The sequence below is a fragment of the Hylobates moloch genome, unplaced genomic scaffold (assembly GCF_009828535.3).
Source record: "Hylobates moloch isolate HMO894 unplaced genomic scaffold, HMol_V3 SCAFFOLD_19, whole genome shotgun sequence".
Classification (NCBI taxonomy): domain Eukaryota; kingdom Metazoa; phylum Chordata; class Mammalia; order Primates; family Hylobatidae; genus Hylobates; species Hylobates moloch.
Genome location: NW_026652294.1, coordinates 72,736,677 through 72,749,918, shown reverse-complemented (window position 1 = coordinate 72,749,918; position 13,242 = coordinate 72,736,677). Strand labels below are relative to the sequence as shown.

The 13,242-nt window shown below is 38.5% G+C and overlaps 1 protein-coding gene across 4 annotated transcripts in view; it reads right to left on the bottom strand.

Annotated features, from left to right (window-relative positions):
- The window catches only part of KIAA2026 (KIAA2026 ortholog), a 107,275-nt gene that overhangs the window by 18,559 nt on the left and 75,474 nt on the right, over positions 1-13,242 (bottom strand). For 2 of the 4 annotated variants that reach the window (XM_032137923.2, XM_032137924.2), the window contains 3 exons: positions 12,454-12,569; positions 8,064-8,251; positions 1,786-6,711 (listed from right to left, as the gene is read on the bottom strand). In XM_032137923.2, coding sequence (XP_031993814.1) covers positions 3,092-6,711; positions 8,064-8,251; positions 12,454-12,569 — 3,924 coding nt within the window. In that variant the 3' untranslated portion in view covers positions 1,786-3,091. Of the gene's footprint in view, positions 1-1,784; positions 6,712-8,063; positions 8,252-12,453; positions 12,570-13,242 lie in introns of those variants that run through there. The other 2 variants (XM_058431059.1, XM_058431058.1) reach the window with 2 other exon arrangements.

Genomic DNA, 13,242 nt, shown 5'->3' with positions numbered 1-13,242 from the left:
TCACAAAGGAAAAACTTTTTGTGGGGGCAGGAAAATCCATAGGAAATGAGAAGAAAGGGAAGTGCTAATACACCAGAAGGAGGCAGGCTATTTCAGCATCTTTTAACCTAGTATTTTAGGTGATACAGAACACAGATATCCAAATGGCTTAATTTTATACTAAGTATAAAAACGCGACTCTCCAGTATCACGAATCTTTTCAGGTGGCACTGTGGTGACGTTTCTTCCTTTACATGTATGCCTTTACAGACGCCCTTTACAGAACCCTTAATAACACTAAACACAATGAATTCAGGAATTTAACTTTGTACTCTAGCCACGATCTCAGAAATCCACATGACCTACAAAACTGGAGACAAAGGAATTTGGGTTTTTGAAGATATAAATCCATTAATCAAATTTCTAGTTTAAAAAATGGAGCATTAGTTTTCAAAAGTAAACTAGACCTTAAATAAGAGGTTATCTAGATTTGTCACCCACCTACTCAACAAATATACATTGAATACAGTGTGCCAGATGCTGGCACAATAATGATGATGATTAGTAAGATTCCTGAAATTAAATAATTTCAAACAAGTAATTATAGTTTTGAAGAAGTGCTATGTTGTTCTCAGTCTGAGTGACTGCACAATATAATGATGCTGGCTGAGGTATGACAAGGACAGGGAGTTACGTAACACGTAATAAGAACCTATAATGGAACATTAGGTCAAAGAGGACATCTGGGAAGACCTTCAAGTGTCTTGAATTTTCTAGAAACTAAAACAAAATTAAGAGTACAGTGAACAAGAGGGAGAACAGGTTGAAATGAAGCTGGAGAGGTAGGCAGGAACAGACTGAAGAGCTTTCTAAACTTTAAGTGGGGACTTCAGTATGAAGGTTCACCAGATCACACAGAGCTTTGAAGATCATATTAGAATTTTGGATTTAGGAGTTAGAAGAGATTTAGTGGCTGGGTGCAGTGGCTCACACCTGTAATCCCAGCACTTTGGGAGGCCAAGGTGAGCAGATCACCTGAGGTGGGCGGATCACCTGAGGTCAGGAGTTCGAGACCAGCCTGACCAATATGGTGAAACCCCATCTCTACTAAAAATACAAAAATTATCTGGGCTATGGTGGTGCGCACCTGTAATCCCAGCTACTCAGGAGGCTGAGGTGGGAGGATGGCTTGAATCCAGGAGGCAGAGGTTGCAGTGAGCTGAGACAGCACCACGGCACTTCAGCCTGGACAACAGAGAAGACCCTGTCTCAAAAAAAAAAAAAAAAAAAAAAAAGAGAGAGAGAGAGAGAGTTAGTGGTTAATTAGTTTAGGTCCTTCACTGGGATTAAAGTTGGGTCATAGGTAATTCAGTAAATTAGTTTCTTAAAATGGCTTAGAGAATTCTTCTGAGACAAAAGGCAAACAGTTCTGGGTCATTGTTTTAAAAGCTGAGTAGGTAAATACATTCATTTATTGAGCACCATCTATGTGCAATGCAATGCACTTGAAACATCACCCACTTCCCCAGGGCTTTTCTTAACTGACAGAAAAAGGGGGAAAGTGACTGAGTAGAGAATAAACATGACTAGGAAAAGTACTTAGAGCATAAATAGCGGTTTTTGAGAGCCTTTAGTGCCTTTCTAGGAATATTTTCACTACCCTCTACACTTTGATAACAAATACACTTTGATGTAGTCTCAAAGGAAATCTTTAGGCCTATGCTTCCATATCATTTCCAACATCCAACAATAACTTCATGTGATGAAGTTTAACATTATAAATGGAAGGATGAGTATATAGTTCAGTAGCTCAAGATAATGGATATAAAGATCCAATAAATATAAAAGCTGCCTTTTATTTAAAACGAGGCATATTCTTGGGCGCGGTGGCTCAAGCCTGTAATACCAGCACTCTGGGAGGCCAAGGTAGGTGGACCTCTCGAGACCAGGAGTTCAAGACCAGCCTGACAACATGGTGAAACCATCTCTACAAAAAATTAAAAAATTAGTCAGGCATGGTGGCCCATGCCCGTGGTCCCAGCTATTAGGTTAGTGAGAAAGTAATTGTGGTTTTTTGCCGTTAGTGGCTTTCTTTTTTTGCCATTAGCGGCATTAGTGGCAAAAAACCACAATTACTTACACACCAACCTAATACTTGGGAGGCTGAGGTGGGAGGATGGCTTGAGCTCAGGAGGTGGAGGTTGCAGTGAGCCGAGACTGCACCACTACACTCCAGCCTGGGCAACAGGTGAGTCAAAAAACAAAAAGCATTTTCTGAAATACAAGATTTAAGTGAAAGTAGTATTTGTAAGCTGGAAAGCCATGTACAAATGCTAGCTCTAATTCAAATTTCCCAGCCTTAATTCTTTCTTGTAAAGGACTGTCTTCAATTACATCCTGTATTCTTTCAACGGAACAAGAACACACGTTAAAAATGGTATTCAAACAAAGAAATACAGCAACTCAGTTTATTACATGCAGATTCTTCTGCATTGTTGCTAACAGTTCACTGGTCCAAAATTACTAAAATACTTAAAAAACTATACATTATGTAAACAAAACATAAATAAGACAGCATAGTTCTTTGTACATATATTTAGTACAGGCTGTTAGGGATTCTGGAATATGTACAATTTTACATCATGGACTGCATTTTGCACAATGCATAAATATATATATATATTTTTTTTTTACAGAAACAAAAATAAGATTTCACTAATGACACTGAATACCATATCATAGATATGCTGCAACAGTCCAAATTCAAGAAGAAACATGTCAATGAAAATGTGCAAAAGGCTAGCTTACTCTAAACTATTCACTTTGTTCACTTTATGTTCTACAGACAGGTAAATCCTGACTTTAAACACAGAACCTTGAAACCCTCCTCAGAACAGTAAGTGAAATGGAACAGATTTTTCCCTCCCCAAGAAAACAAAGCCTTGTTGCAAGCTAATGAAAAGATACATTAAAACACACACACACACACACACACACACACACACACACAACTATGTATAGTATGCTTTCAACAGTATAATAAACATTTAAAATTTTTATGGGAGTCAAAACAATGCCCCATTATTTAAAAACTGGCTCTTTTAGTCTAAATTCAAGATGCAGCTCTGTCAGGCTTCTCTAAGCCCGATGACTGAAAAGCAGGGAAGACAGACGCAGGATTTCGACTGGCAGATACAACAATTTGAGAGAGAGATGGAGAGAGTGAAGAAACCTTAGATGCTGGAGTATTTATGGTATTCAAAATGGCTCCTTCTGGGCTAACCAACAATTTTTTGACAGGTGTGTCCAAATGAAACACTGAAGTGCTACTTGGCAGTGGAGGATTACTGGGGCAAATGGCAGAAACCAAAGATGTCTTAGCCAAGAGAGTAGCTGGAGACTTAATTACTGAAGTCAGTGATACTGTTGGTACAGGAGGTGGAACAGGAACTTTAGCAGTTGTGTTTATGAGTTGTGGTGATGTATGTACTGTGGGTATAGAACTTGCATTCCCAAAAGAGTTTATAAATTTTGTAGGGCTTCTTAGAGGATGTTGTAGAGGTTGCCCACTTAAAGAATTATTTGATGCTAGTGTGATCTTCTGGGCAGAGTTATCTATTGGTGTAGACTGAATGCCTTGGCCACTGTTAAGAACTAAGGGGGCTCCATATTTTGGATTAGTAGATATAAGGAGAACATGGCTGCCAGCTCCAAGACCTTGTGGTGGCACAATAAACCGGGTTCCGTTAATCATAATCTGAGTACCAGGTGCCAAAGGTGTACTGGTATTGATGACTATTTTTTGCTGAATACAAGGTTCAGTGAACTGACTCCCGACTAGACTAGTTACATTGGATGGTGCCGAAGCCGTGTGAACGGTAGCGACACCTGGAGCAGAACCGTAACTGGGGGTTTTTACTAAAGCTTGCTGATTTGGCAGAGAAGCAAAATTGGAAATATTAATTATTTTACCTGGACTTGGTGAAAGGGATGACAATTCAGTTTGAGGTTTATTTGTGTTTAAATTTGTTGGCACTGTAGTTGAAATCCCTGGTGACTGAAACTGGAGTGAATTCCGAGACTGTCTTTTAGAAAGAGATACAGAACGTGTGGCTCCTGGTACTGCTGCCGAATGTGGAACTGTGTTTATTATTTTAGGGGATGTAGTCGCAGGTGTAGGTAAGGCAACCGTAACAGGAATTTGCAAAGCTGATGTTAAACATTTAGGAGACACTACTGGTTGCGTAGTTGAAATCAGAACAGACGATGCAAGGTGTCCTGTTTTCACAGTTGATATAGCCACAGTGTTTCCGAGACTTGATGAGCAAAGTCTATTTGACAAAATAGGCATAATTCTTGAAGAGGTATCATTTCCACTGACTAAAACAGGAGGTCGTGCCCCAGCTGAAGCAGAGGCTGAGGTCACTGAAAGGGAACCCAAAGATAAATTTGCTCCGGTAACTGAAAGCATGTTTACTGCTCTTGCTGCAGAAACCACTGATTCATTAACAGGGGTAATATTCTGACTCACAAAATTTGAGCTTACTGGAACTGAATTACCACTTGTTGACAATGGCAAAATATAGCCCTTGCTACTTTTGTCTTCTCCTTTTGGGGTTACATTTTGTAAAATGTTAATTGATGGTATAGCTGGCACAGTGCCTGAAGTATTTACAATTGCTTGACCTATGTTTAGTCCAATTTTCACATCTTTTATCTGAGACACGGCTGGTGATGAACTTATTTTTATTGGTGTGCCCACTGTAGATGGAATCAGTACTATTTGGGGTTGCTCTGGAGTCTTAACATATGCTTTATTCAATGGAGGAGGAAGAGTTTGTTTTAATGATTCTGCAACAAGAGTTGGGGTTGATGTACCACTGGGAACTGGGGTATTAATAAAAACTAATTTCTGGGCAGAAACACCTGGAGATGTCAGTGCAGGTGTCATATTAATTGCAGTTCCATTGCCAGAAGAAAGAACAGATGGAGCTGATACCAGCCTAAGTTTCTGAACTGGAGTCCCACTGATTACATCTCCATTTGTTGTTGCTGTTGCTTCTGACCTTGTAACAGGGTAACTTTTTGTGATATAATCTACTTGTTGCTGTTTAGTTGGAGTATGAATAATATTTGCATTGTTTTGTCCAAAATTTGCTGCTGATATACTAATTACACTTACTGAACTACTTGTTGTTGATGGTAGTAGAGTACTAGAACAAACAGAGGACTTCAAGGGAGAAGAGGGCATGTGTGAAGTTTTATCTATCATGTGGCCCAAATCACCACTGCTAGTGGGGTGGCCTAATGTAAGTTTGAGATTTTTCCCCATGGATGGAGCAAAGCCAGCTGGAATGGAAACAGAAGTCGGTGTCTGGCTAAAAGGTGAAAGACTAGATGTAGTAGTTGTTCCAGCTACAGGCGAAAAAGCAGAGGAAGTAGTTGTTGATTTTGGCACCAGAAATGCCTGAAGCTGAGGAGCAAAAGTGAAAACTGAACTTGAAGATACAGTATTGGGTGAATTTTGATCTAGGTTGGTCTGTACTTTTACAACTCCGGTGTTCCCACCTCGTGTCCTAACAAGAATTGACTGTGAATCTCTTATGCACACAGTTTTCAGCTCTTGCTTTGCTTCAGAAGAATCAGAAGTCTGTTGTGCAAAACAGTTGAAGGAACTACCAGGATTTATAGACCCATTTAGTGTTGTTGTTGATAACAGAGGCTGACCTGTGGAGGAAATGGTGGGTGAAGCACTAGGCAAGGAGAATGTGGCTGCTGAAACTGCGTTCTTGGCTTTTCCTGCCTCACTCTGGCTAGTCTTAACTGATGGTGTTAATTTACTTACAGAGGTTACAGGCGACAAAGGCTGTGGTCTAGCACTACTTATATTTGATAAAGGTGTAATTGTTTTGTTGAAAACTGTATTTGGTAGTTGGGTAGAAACACTTCCTGGTGAGTTGACAAAAACTGATGCTAAAGAAGAATTTATATTTGTTGTCTGTGGGAAAGATGAACAATGTTGTTCTGTACCTTTCTGTTGAAGTGGTGGCATTTCTTTTGCAACTGCTTTTCCTTCTTTATGTTGAATCACAAAATTCTTAGGCAGAATAAGAACTTGCTGCATGATTTTTTCTCCTGTTTTAGGATCCACCACAGGCTGCATCTGAATCTTTACAGAGCTATTTTGAAGATCTATTGGCAACCACTGGCCACAGGGCATTTTGTATACCATTTGTAAAGGACCTTTTGTATTGGTGTGGCAGGTCAATGCTGGCTTTATCGGGCTTGCTTCTGGAGGAGATAAAACTGGTTTTTCCATAGCAGGAGTATTTCTACCTGTGGAAGGAGGCAGTTGGTTTGTTAAGGTCACTTTGTTCCCAATATTCTTTGCAAGCAAAGCCTGAATGGGTTTGGTCCCTTTCTGGAGAGTAGTCACTGGTACTGAATCCAATGCAAATGACTCTGGAAATGATGGCTCCGTATGCTTTGATTCACTGCAACAGTCAATCTGCACATCACTTTCTAGATTCTCAACTGTTGTCTCATTTGTGCTTAACTTTGCCTTCTTCCTTGGAGAAAGCTCTTTTGTGCTGTCATCCACATAACCAGTTTGTTTGGACTGTCGTTTAAGTGTTTTAAGCGGTGTCTTCGGTAAGTCTTTTGAAGGCAATTCCTTTTTCAACAGCTTGCTTCTAGCCACAGGAAAATCTATTTCTGACAACTTCATATCATCTGAAAATTATAAAAACAGGCATTTTGTTTATATAAAACAGCAACTAAATAGTAATAACATCAACTGTAAAAAAGAAAGTCAATCTTTGAGCTGGCAATGTATTAAGAAATCTACTGCAGGGTGATTCAAAAGCCTTAGCACCACTGATGAAGACAAAGGTAAGGTCATCTTTGATATGATAATCTAGATATCATAACCATGCCCAAGAATAACCTATTAATGAGAAAATTTTTTTGGTCAAAATTTTTGATCAAGAATTCTGCTAATTCTTCTGCCAGTGTTAAGTGCAAAAAACTGTTTCATTAGAAATACCCAAGTCAACAATGAGGGCTCAGAATTTAATCTGGAAAGGAATCTACTTCTGTTTTTCTAGCTAGGAACATTCTGATACCATAGAGAGATGGTTCTCCAATCTATTCTATTTCTAGAGACTCTAAAGGACAAAAAATATCCAGCTTTTTCTGATGTTCATCCTTAGAGTGAAAAAATTTATGTTCATATTCAGTCAAACTACATTTATAAGACATTACTCTTAATTTGCCAAAGATGGAAAACAATAAGTTAATGCACTTCTAACCACTCTGTTGCCCACATTAACCCCTATATAACCAAAGAAAGTCATTAAGCTAGATTTCCATAATGTAATCTAATAAACTGAAATAAATTACAGGTAATCTAATCCAGCCCTTTATCCTTATTAAAATGATGTGTTCATTCTGGTCTCATTAGGCCATCAACCGTGGTAATTCCTGAGAAAATACGCTTCACAATATTAAGAACTTGTCAAATTCTATTTCTAAAGTAAATTTCAGATAGAGTGCTTCAAAAATACTAATAATAAAAAGAAGAGCATGAACCAATTTCAAAGGGATTATAGATCAAGGGTGTGTGGTTTGTAATGGGCAATGACAGGCCTATAGTTTGGAGTCAAGCACTGGCTCCTGAAACTCCTAGAAATGTAATAATGACTCCAAGAAACTTTTTTTTTTTTTTTTTTTGAGACAGCATTTTGCTCTGTTGCCCAGTCTAGAAAGCAGTGGACAGCTCACTGTAACCTTAAATTCCTGGCCTCAAGTGATCCTCCTACCTCCACCTCTTGAATAGCTGGGACTACAGGGATGCAACCACCATGCCTGGCTAATTTTGTTGTTGTTGTTGTTGAGATGGGGTCTCGCTATGTTGCCTAGGCTAGTAGAAACTTCTTATAAGGATGTGGACAGTACTTCTTCAAAACATAACAGATTTCCCTAATCAATATATTTCATTGACCATATTATCTTTTGCCTTCACAGCAAACAAAAACTTCTCTTTGTGCCTTCAGTGTTGATTTAAAAAAAAGTTTAATGCTTACCTGAATCAAAGTGATCTTTCTCCAGGATATCCAGAGGTTCTGTTGAGTCTATAGACTTGCTGATTTCTCCCTTAGGAGAGTCTTTTCCAAGATCTCCTTCACCTTCATCAGTAGTCCATAGTTCTCTAGTAAATTTATCATCATCAGGTTGTCTTCTGAAATCATCATAGTCTTTCTTTAGGCGGCTCCTGAAATAAAATGCCCAGCATAACAAATAATACATATGTATTAAATTCTTGGAATCTAACTTTTAACATTTTAAACTACATATGGAAATAATTTTTATTAAGTCACTAGAAATTATGCTTTAATCTTAAGTGTCTCTAAGATACTTAGTTCAGTCTTGCCAATGCTCAGGAAGACAGAACCTATGGTATAGGCGGAAGAAACTTGAAACTTAAAAAATTATATGTATCCGGCCAGGCATGGTGGCTCATGCCTATAATCCCAGCACTTTGGGAGGCCGAGGTAGGCGGACCTCTTGAGCCCAGGAATTTGAAACCAGCCTGGCCAACATGGTGAAGCCCTGTCTCTACTAAAAATACAAAAATTAGCCAGGCGTGGTGGTGGGCACCTGTAATCCCAGCTATTCAGGAGGCTGAGGGACGAGAACTGCTTGAACCCAGGAGGTGGAGGTTGCAGTGAGCCAAGATCATGCCACTGCACTCCAGCCTGGGCGACAGAGCGAGACTCCATCTCAAAAAAAAAAAAAAGAAAGAAAAGAAAAAAAATTATATATATGTGCAAATTTCAGAATGAAGATTTGAACATACCATCTGATCATCTTTATAAAGGTTGCTGTTAGACCAATTAAATGAGACAACAGTAATTTTTTTCTAGCTACACTGACAGATTAGTCTTAAAATTACTGACTATAACACATCTTAAAAGGTCATTTTAAAAAGTTTAAGCCAGAAATTCTAAGCACCAGTATCTATTTTTGTGACTATTATACAGAGATTAACAAATCTATCACTTAATCCTGGGAGTAATTGTAACTAAACCTTTCAGTCTTAATAGAAGTATTTAAAAAAATTAAGCCTAGGAAAACAAAGCTGAAAAGTAATCTTTCACAGAGATCTTTTTCATATAAAAACATAATAGCTTTATTTCTGAGAAACTAGAGATGGAAACATGGTATTTTAGAGGTCCTTTATTATTCCTTTTGTTTTCAACTAAGTTTTCTACCTTATCCTCAACTTTTACCCTTAGTGTTGTTTATTCAAAAAATAAACATGAACATACGTTCTCCATTTCCTTCTTTCTTTCCTTTCCTTTTTCCTTTCCTTTCATTTCCTCCTTCGTCTGGCTCTGTCACCCAGACTGGAGTGCAGTGGCACGATCTTGGCTCACTGCAACCTCTGCCTCCCAGGTTCAAGCAGTTCTCCTGCCTCAGCCTCCTGAGTAGCTGGGATTACAGACGCGCGCCATCACACCTGGCTAATTTTTTAGTAGAGACGAGGTTTCACCATGTTGGCCAAGCTGGTCTCAAATTCGTGACCTCATGATCTGCCCACCTTGGCCTCCTAAACTGCTGGGATTACAGGCGTCAACCACTGCACCTGGCCATGTTCTCCAATTTATTTTTGTTACACATTCTTATTTGTGCACATTAGATTTTAACTCCTACCTCTGTCACTTACTAGTTGTAAGGCTTTCAATTTTAACTTAGTTTTTTGAGACAGGATCTCGCTTTGTCACCAGGCTGGAGTACAAGTGGCACAATCTTGGCTCACTGTAACCTCCACCTCCCAGGACCAAGCAATGCGCCCACCTCAGCCTCCTGAGTAGCTGGGACCACAGGCATGCACCACCATACCTGGCTAATGTTTGTATTTTTCTACAGACACAGTTTCACCATATTGCCCAGGCTTTAAATTTTTTTTTTTTTTTGAGATGGCGTCTCACTCTGTTGCCCAGGCTGGAGTGCAGTGGCACAATCACAGCTCACTGCAAGATCTGTCTGCCTCCTGGGTTCACGCCATTCTCCTGCTTCAGCCTCCTGAGTAGCTGGGACTACAGGCGCCCGCCACCACGCCCGGCTAATTTCTTGTTTTTAGTAGAGACAGGGTTTCACCGTGTTAGCCAGGACGGCCTTGATTTCCTGACCTCGTGATCCGCCCACCTCGGCCTCCCAAGGTGGCTTTTAATTTTTAAAACATTAAAATTCCTGAATTTTCAAAACATTTAAAATTCCTCAATTTTCTAAGCATCAGTTTACTTATTACAAATGAGAATAATAATAGTACTTACCTCTCAGTATGTGTGACACATAAATATTCAACAAATGTTAGTTAATAATTGCTTTCAATTTATGTATGTTTTCAATTATTAAGGGTTTTATGGAAGCACATGAGGGCTGTTAAAGGTATTAGAATGGGTTACCAAATGATAATCATAAAATGAATCTCCCTTTCAATCTGTAAGATTGGAATGAAAAAATATCTATGTGGGGATAGTATAAAGTTCTCCTCCCTTCTCACTCTCAGTAACCTTCTCGGTCTCAGTTAATGGCTTTACTTCTTATTTCAAGAAAAATGGAGGCAATCAGAAGAGAACTTTCACATGCTGATACCTCATCTGCAACTCACCTTAATGTATATTCCTATTCTCCATCTCCTTACCTAAGCTAACACCTCCATTTAAATGCATACTCTCACCTCATCAAGGATAACACTCTACCAAATGTCCCTTCCTTTACCTGAATCCATTTTTTGTCTACTAAATCATTTCCATCAGTGCACAAACATGTTATTCTATAACACAAACAACAACAACAAAACACACTCTCTTAACCTCTTTTCCTTCCAGATACTGCTCCATTTCTCTATTCCACCTTATAGCAAAACTCCATGAAGGAGGACTCTTCCATTTCCCTCCCCTAATTCTCCTGAATAGACTTCTAAGACTTTTATCCACTTTTCTACTACCACAGCTCACCAAGGTCATTAATATGATCCTCATGTTGCCAAATTAAATAATAAATTCTCATTTCTCATTTCCTCAACCCATCATGAGCAGCCCTCCTTTATGCAACATTTTCTTTACCTGGTTTCCAAAACACTTCTCTTCCTTGACTATCTTCCTGTTTTACTGAACACTCCTTCAAAGTCTCTCCTACTCAGTCCTACTCATCTTGGCCACTTCTACATGCTGGAAGATCTAGTGCTCGCTTTTCTTTTCTTCTCTATCTATGCTCATATACTAAGTGATTTCTACCAGCCTTATGTCTTTAAATACAACCAAGATGCTGACAGCTCCCAAATCTGTACCCCCAGACTCCCTTGAACTCAGACTCCTATACTGAACTGCCTTTTCAATAACACCAATTAGATGTCTAAAGAGCATATCAAAGTTAATATGCTCAAATCCAACTCTTCAATCCCCTCTACCTCTCAAATTTGCTACTCCTTGAGTTTCCCCTATCTCAGTTAATGGCAATTCCATTATTCCAGTTGTTTAGACCAAAAATAGTGGGTATCATCTTTTTCATTCCTCACTTTCTCTCATACTCCATATATCCAATCCTTAAGCAAATTCTACCAATCCTACTTTCAAGGTATATCCAGAATCCAGCCACTCCTTGGTATCTGCACTGCTACTATCCTGGTCCAAGTCTCTACCATTTTTTCTCCTGGATTACTGCTATAGTATGCTGGTTTCCCTGCTTTCATCTTTGTCCCATTACATTTACCTCCACCCAACAGAGTGATTGCTTTAAAACATAAATCAAATCATGTCCCTTCCCTGCTTAAAACCCTTCAATGGCTTCTCATCTCACTCAGTGTAAAAACTCAAATTCTTAAAGATCTACATGATCTGGCTTCCTTCCTCCTTACCTCTCTGACTCTTGCCTGTTACCACATTTCTCTTCACTCGCTCTGCTCTGGTTACGCTTGCCTCTTTGCATCTCCACTAAACGCCAAACATGCTATCAACTTTAGGGCTTTAGTACCTTCTATTCCCTCTGCTTTCCCCTCAGAAATACACACAGCTCCCTTCCTCATTTCTTTAAGGTCTCTGTTCAAACACCAACTCATCAGGGAAGCTTTCCCTGACACCTGATTAAAGAGTAAACTTCATCCCGCCCAAATCAGCCATTTCTTAACCCCCTTACCTTGCTTTATTTTTCTTCACAGCACTTTTTTTTTTGCCATCTGACATTTGAGTGTGTTTTTTTCCATGAGAATGTAAGTCACAGAGTGGAGGATTTGTTTAGTCAACAATACTTTCTCAGGGCTTAGAAAGTGCCTTGCACACAGCGGGCAGTCAAAAATATCTGCCGAATTACAAATGACTGGAAAACTACTAAATGATTCCAGGACATCATCCAAAAATCGTAAATTAAGGACTATAAAATAAGTAAAACAGATTATAACGTTTGAATTACCTGTTTCTTTGGAAAGCCTTCATTAACTTTGGTTCCCATGGCAGCAATTCATTTAAAAGACGTATCAATGTACTATGTAATTCTTTTACAGCTTGCCTCCGATGATACCATTTTCCCTGAAAACAATGTTTAAAGTAAATCCCTTAGATTTATTCTAAAAGTAAATGTCAAAACTTATTTCCTGAGTAAAATACAAAAACGCCAATACTCCATAAAAATGTATTTCTTCTTCAGAAGCTTGCAGAAAGGGGGAACACATCCTGTAATAAATTTTATTCAATATATGTAACAATTCTCAATTCTACCAGAGAAATCTGAAACCTGTTTCATCCAACTGGAAGACAAAACTTTTAAAAATGTTTTAAAATTGCATCAATTGTAAATGTTTTAATAAATCATTTGTTAAATATATGTAAAAATACAAACATTTATATAAATTCATTAAATAAGTATGACATAGGTCATTTCAGTAAAGTTATTGTAATTTTCCCAAAGAGTGGGGAAAAGGGAGAGAAAAGGTAGGTTTGTTATCATGTCTAAAAGCAGTCTTTTTAACAAACTTCCTAGGCAATTTTACAATTATTTTATTTTACAATGTTTCTAGCCCAGAAAAGCAACCACGCAGTTACTGTTTTCAATACTCGAATGCTATACTAAGAGTTAATAGTTACTGATGTCCTCTCAATTTGCTAAGTATTAACCTAGGTATTTCACATATATCTAGAGAGAGCTCTAGCATTTACAAAAAGCATTCTGAGATGTGTGTATTGTTATGTTCACTTTACAAAT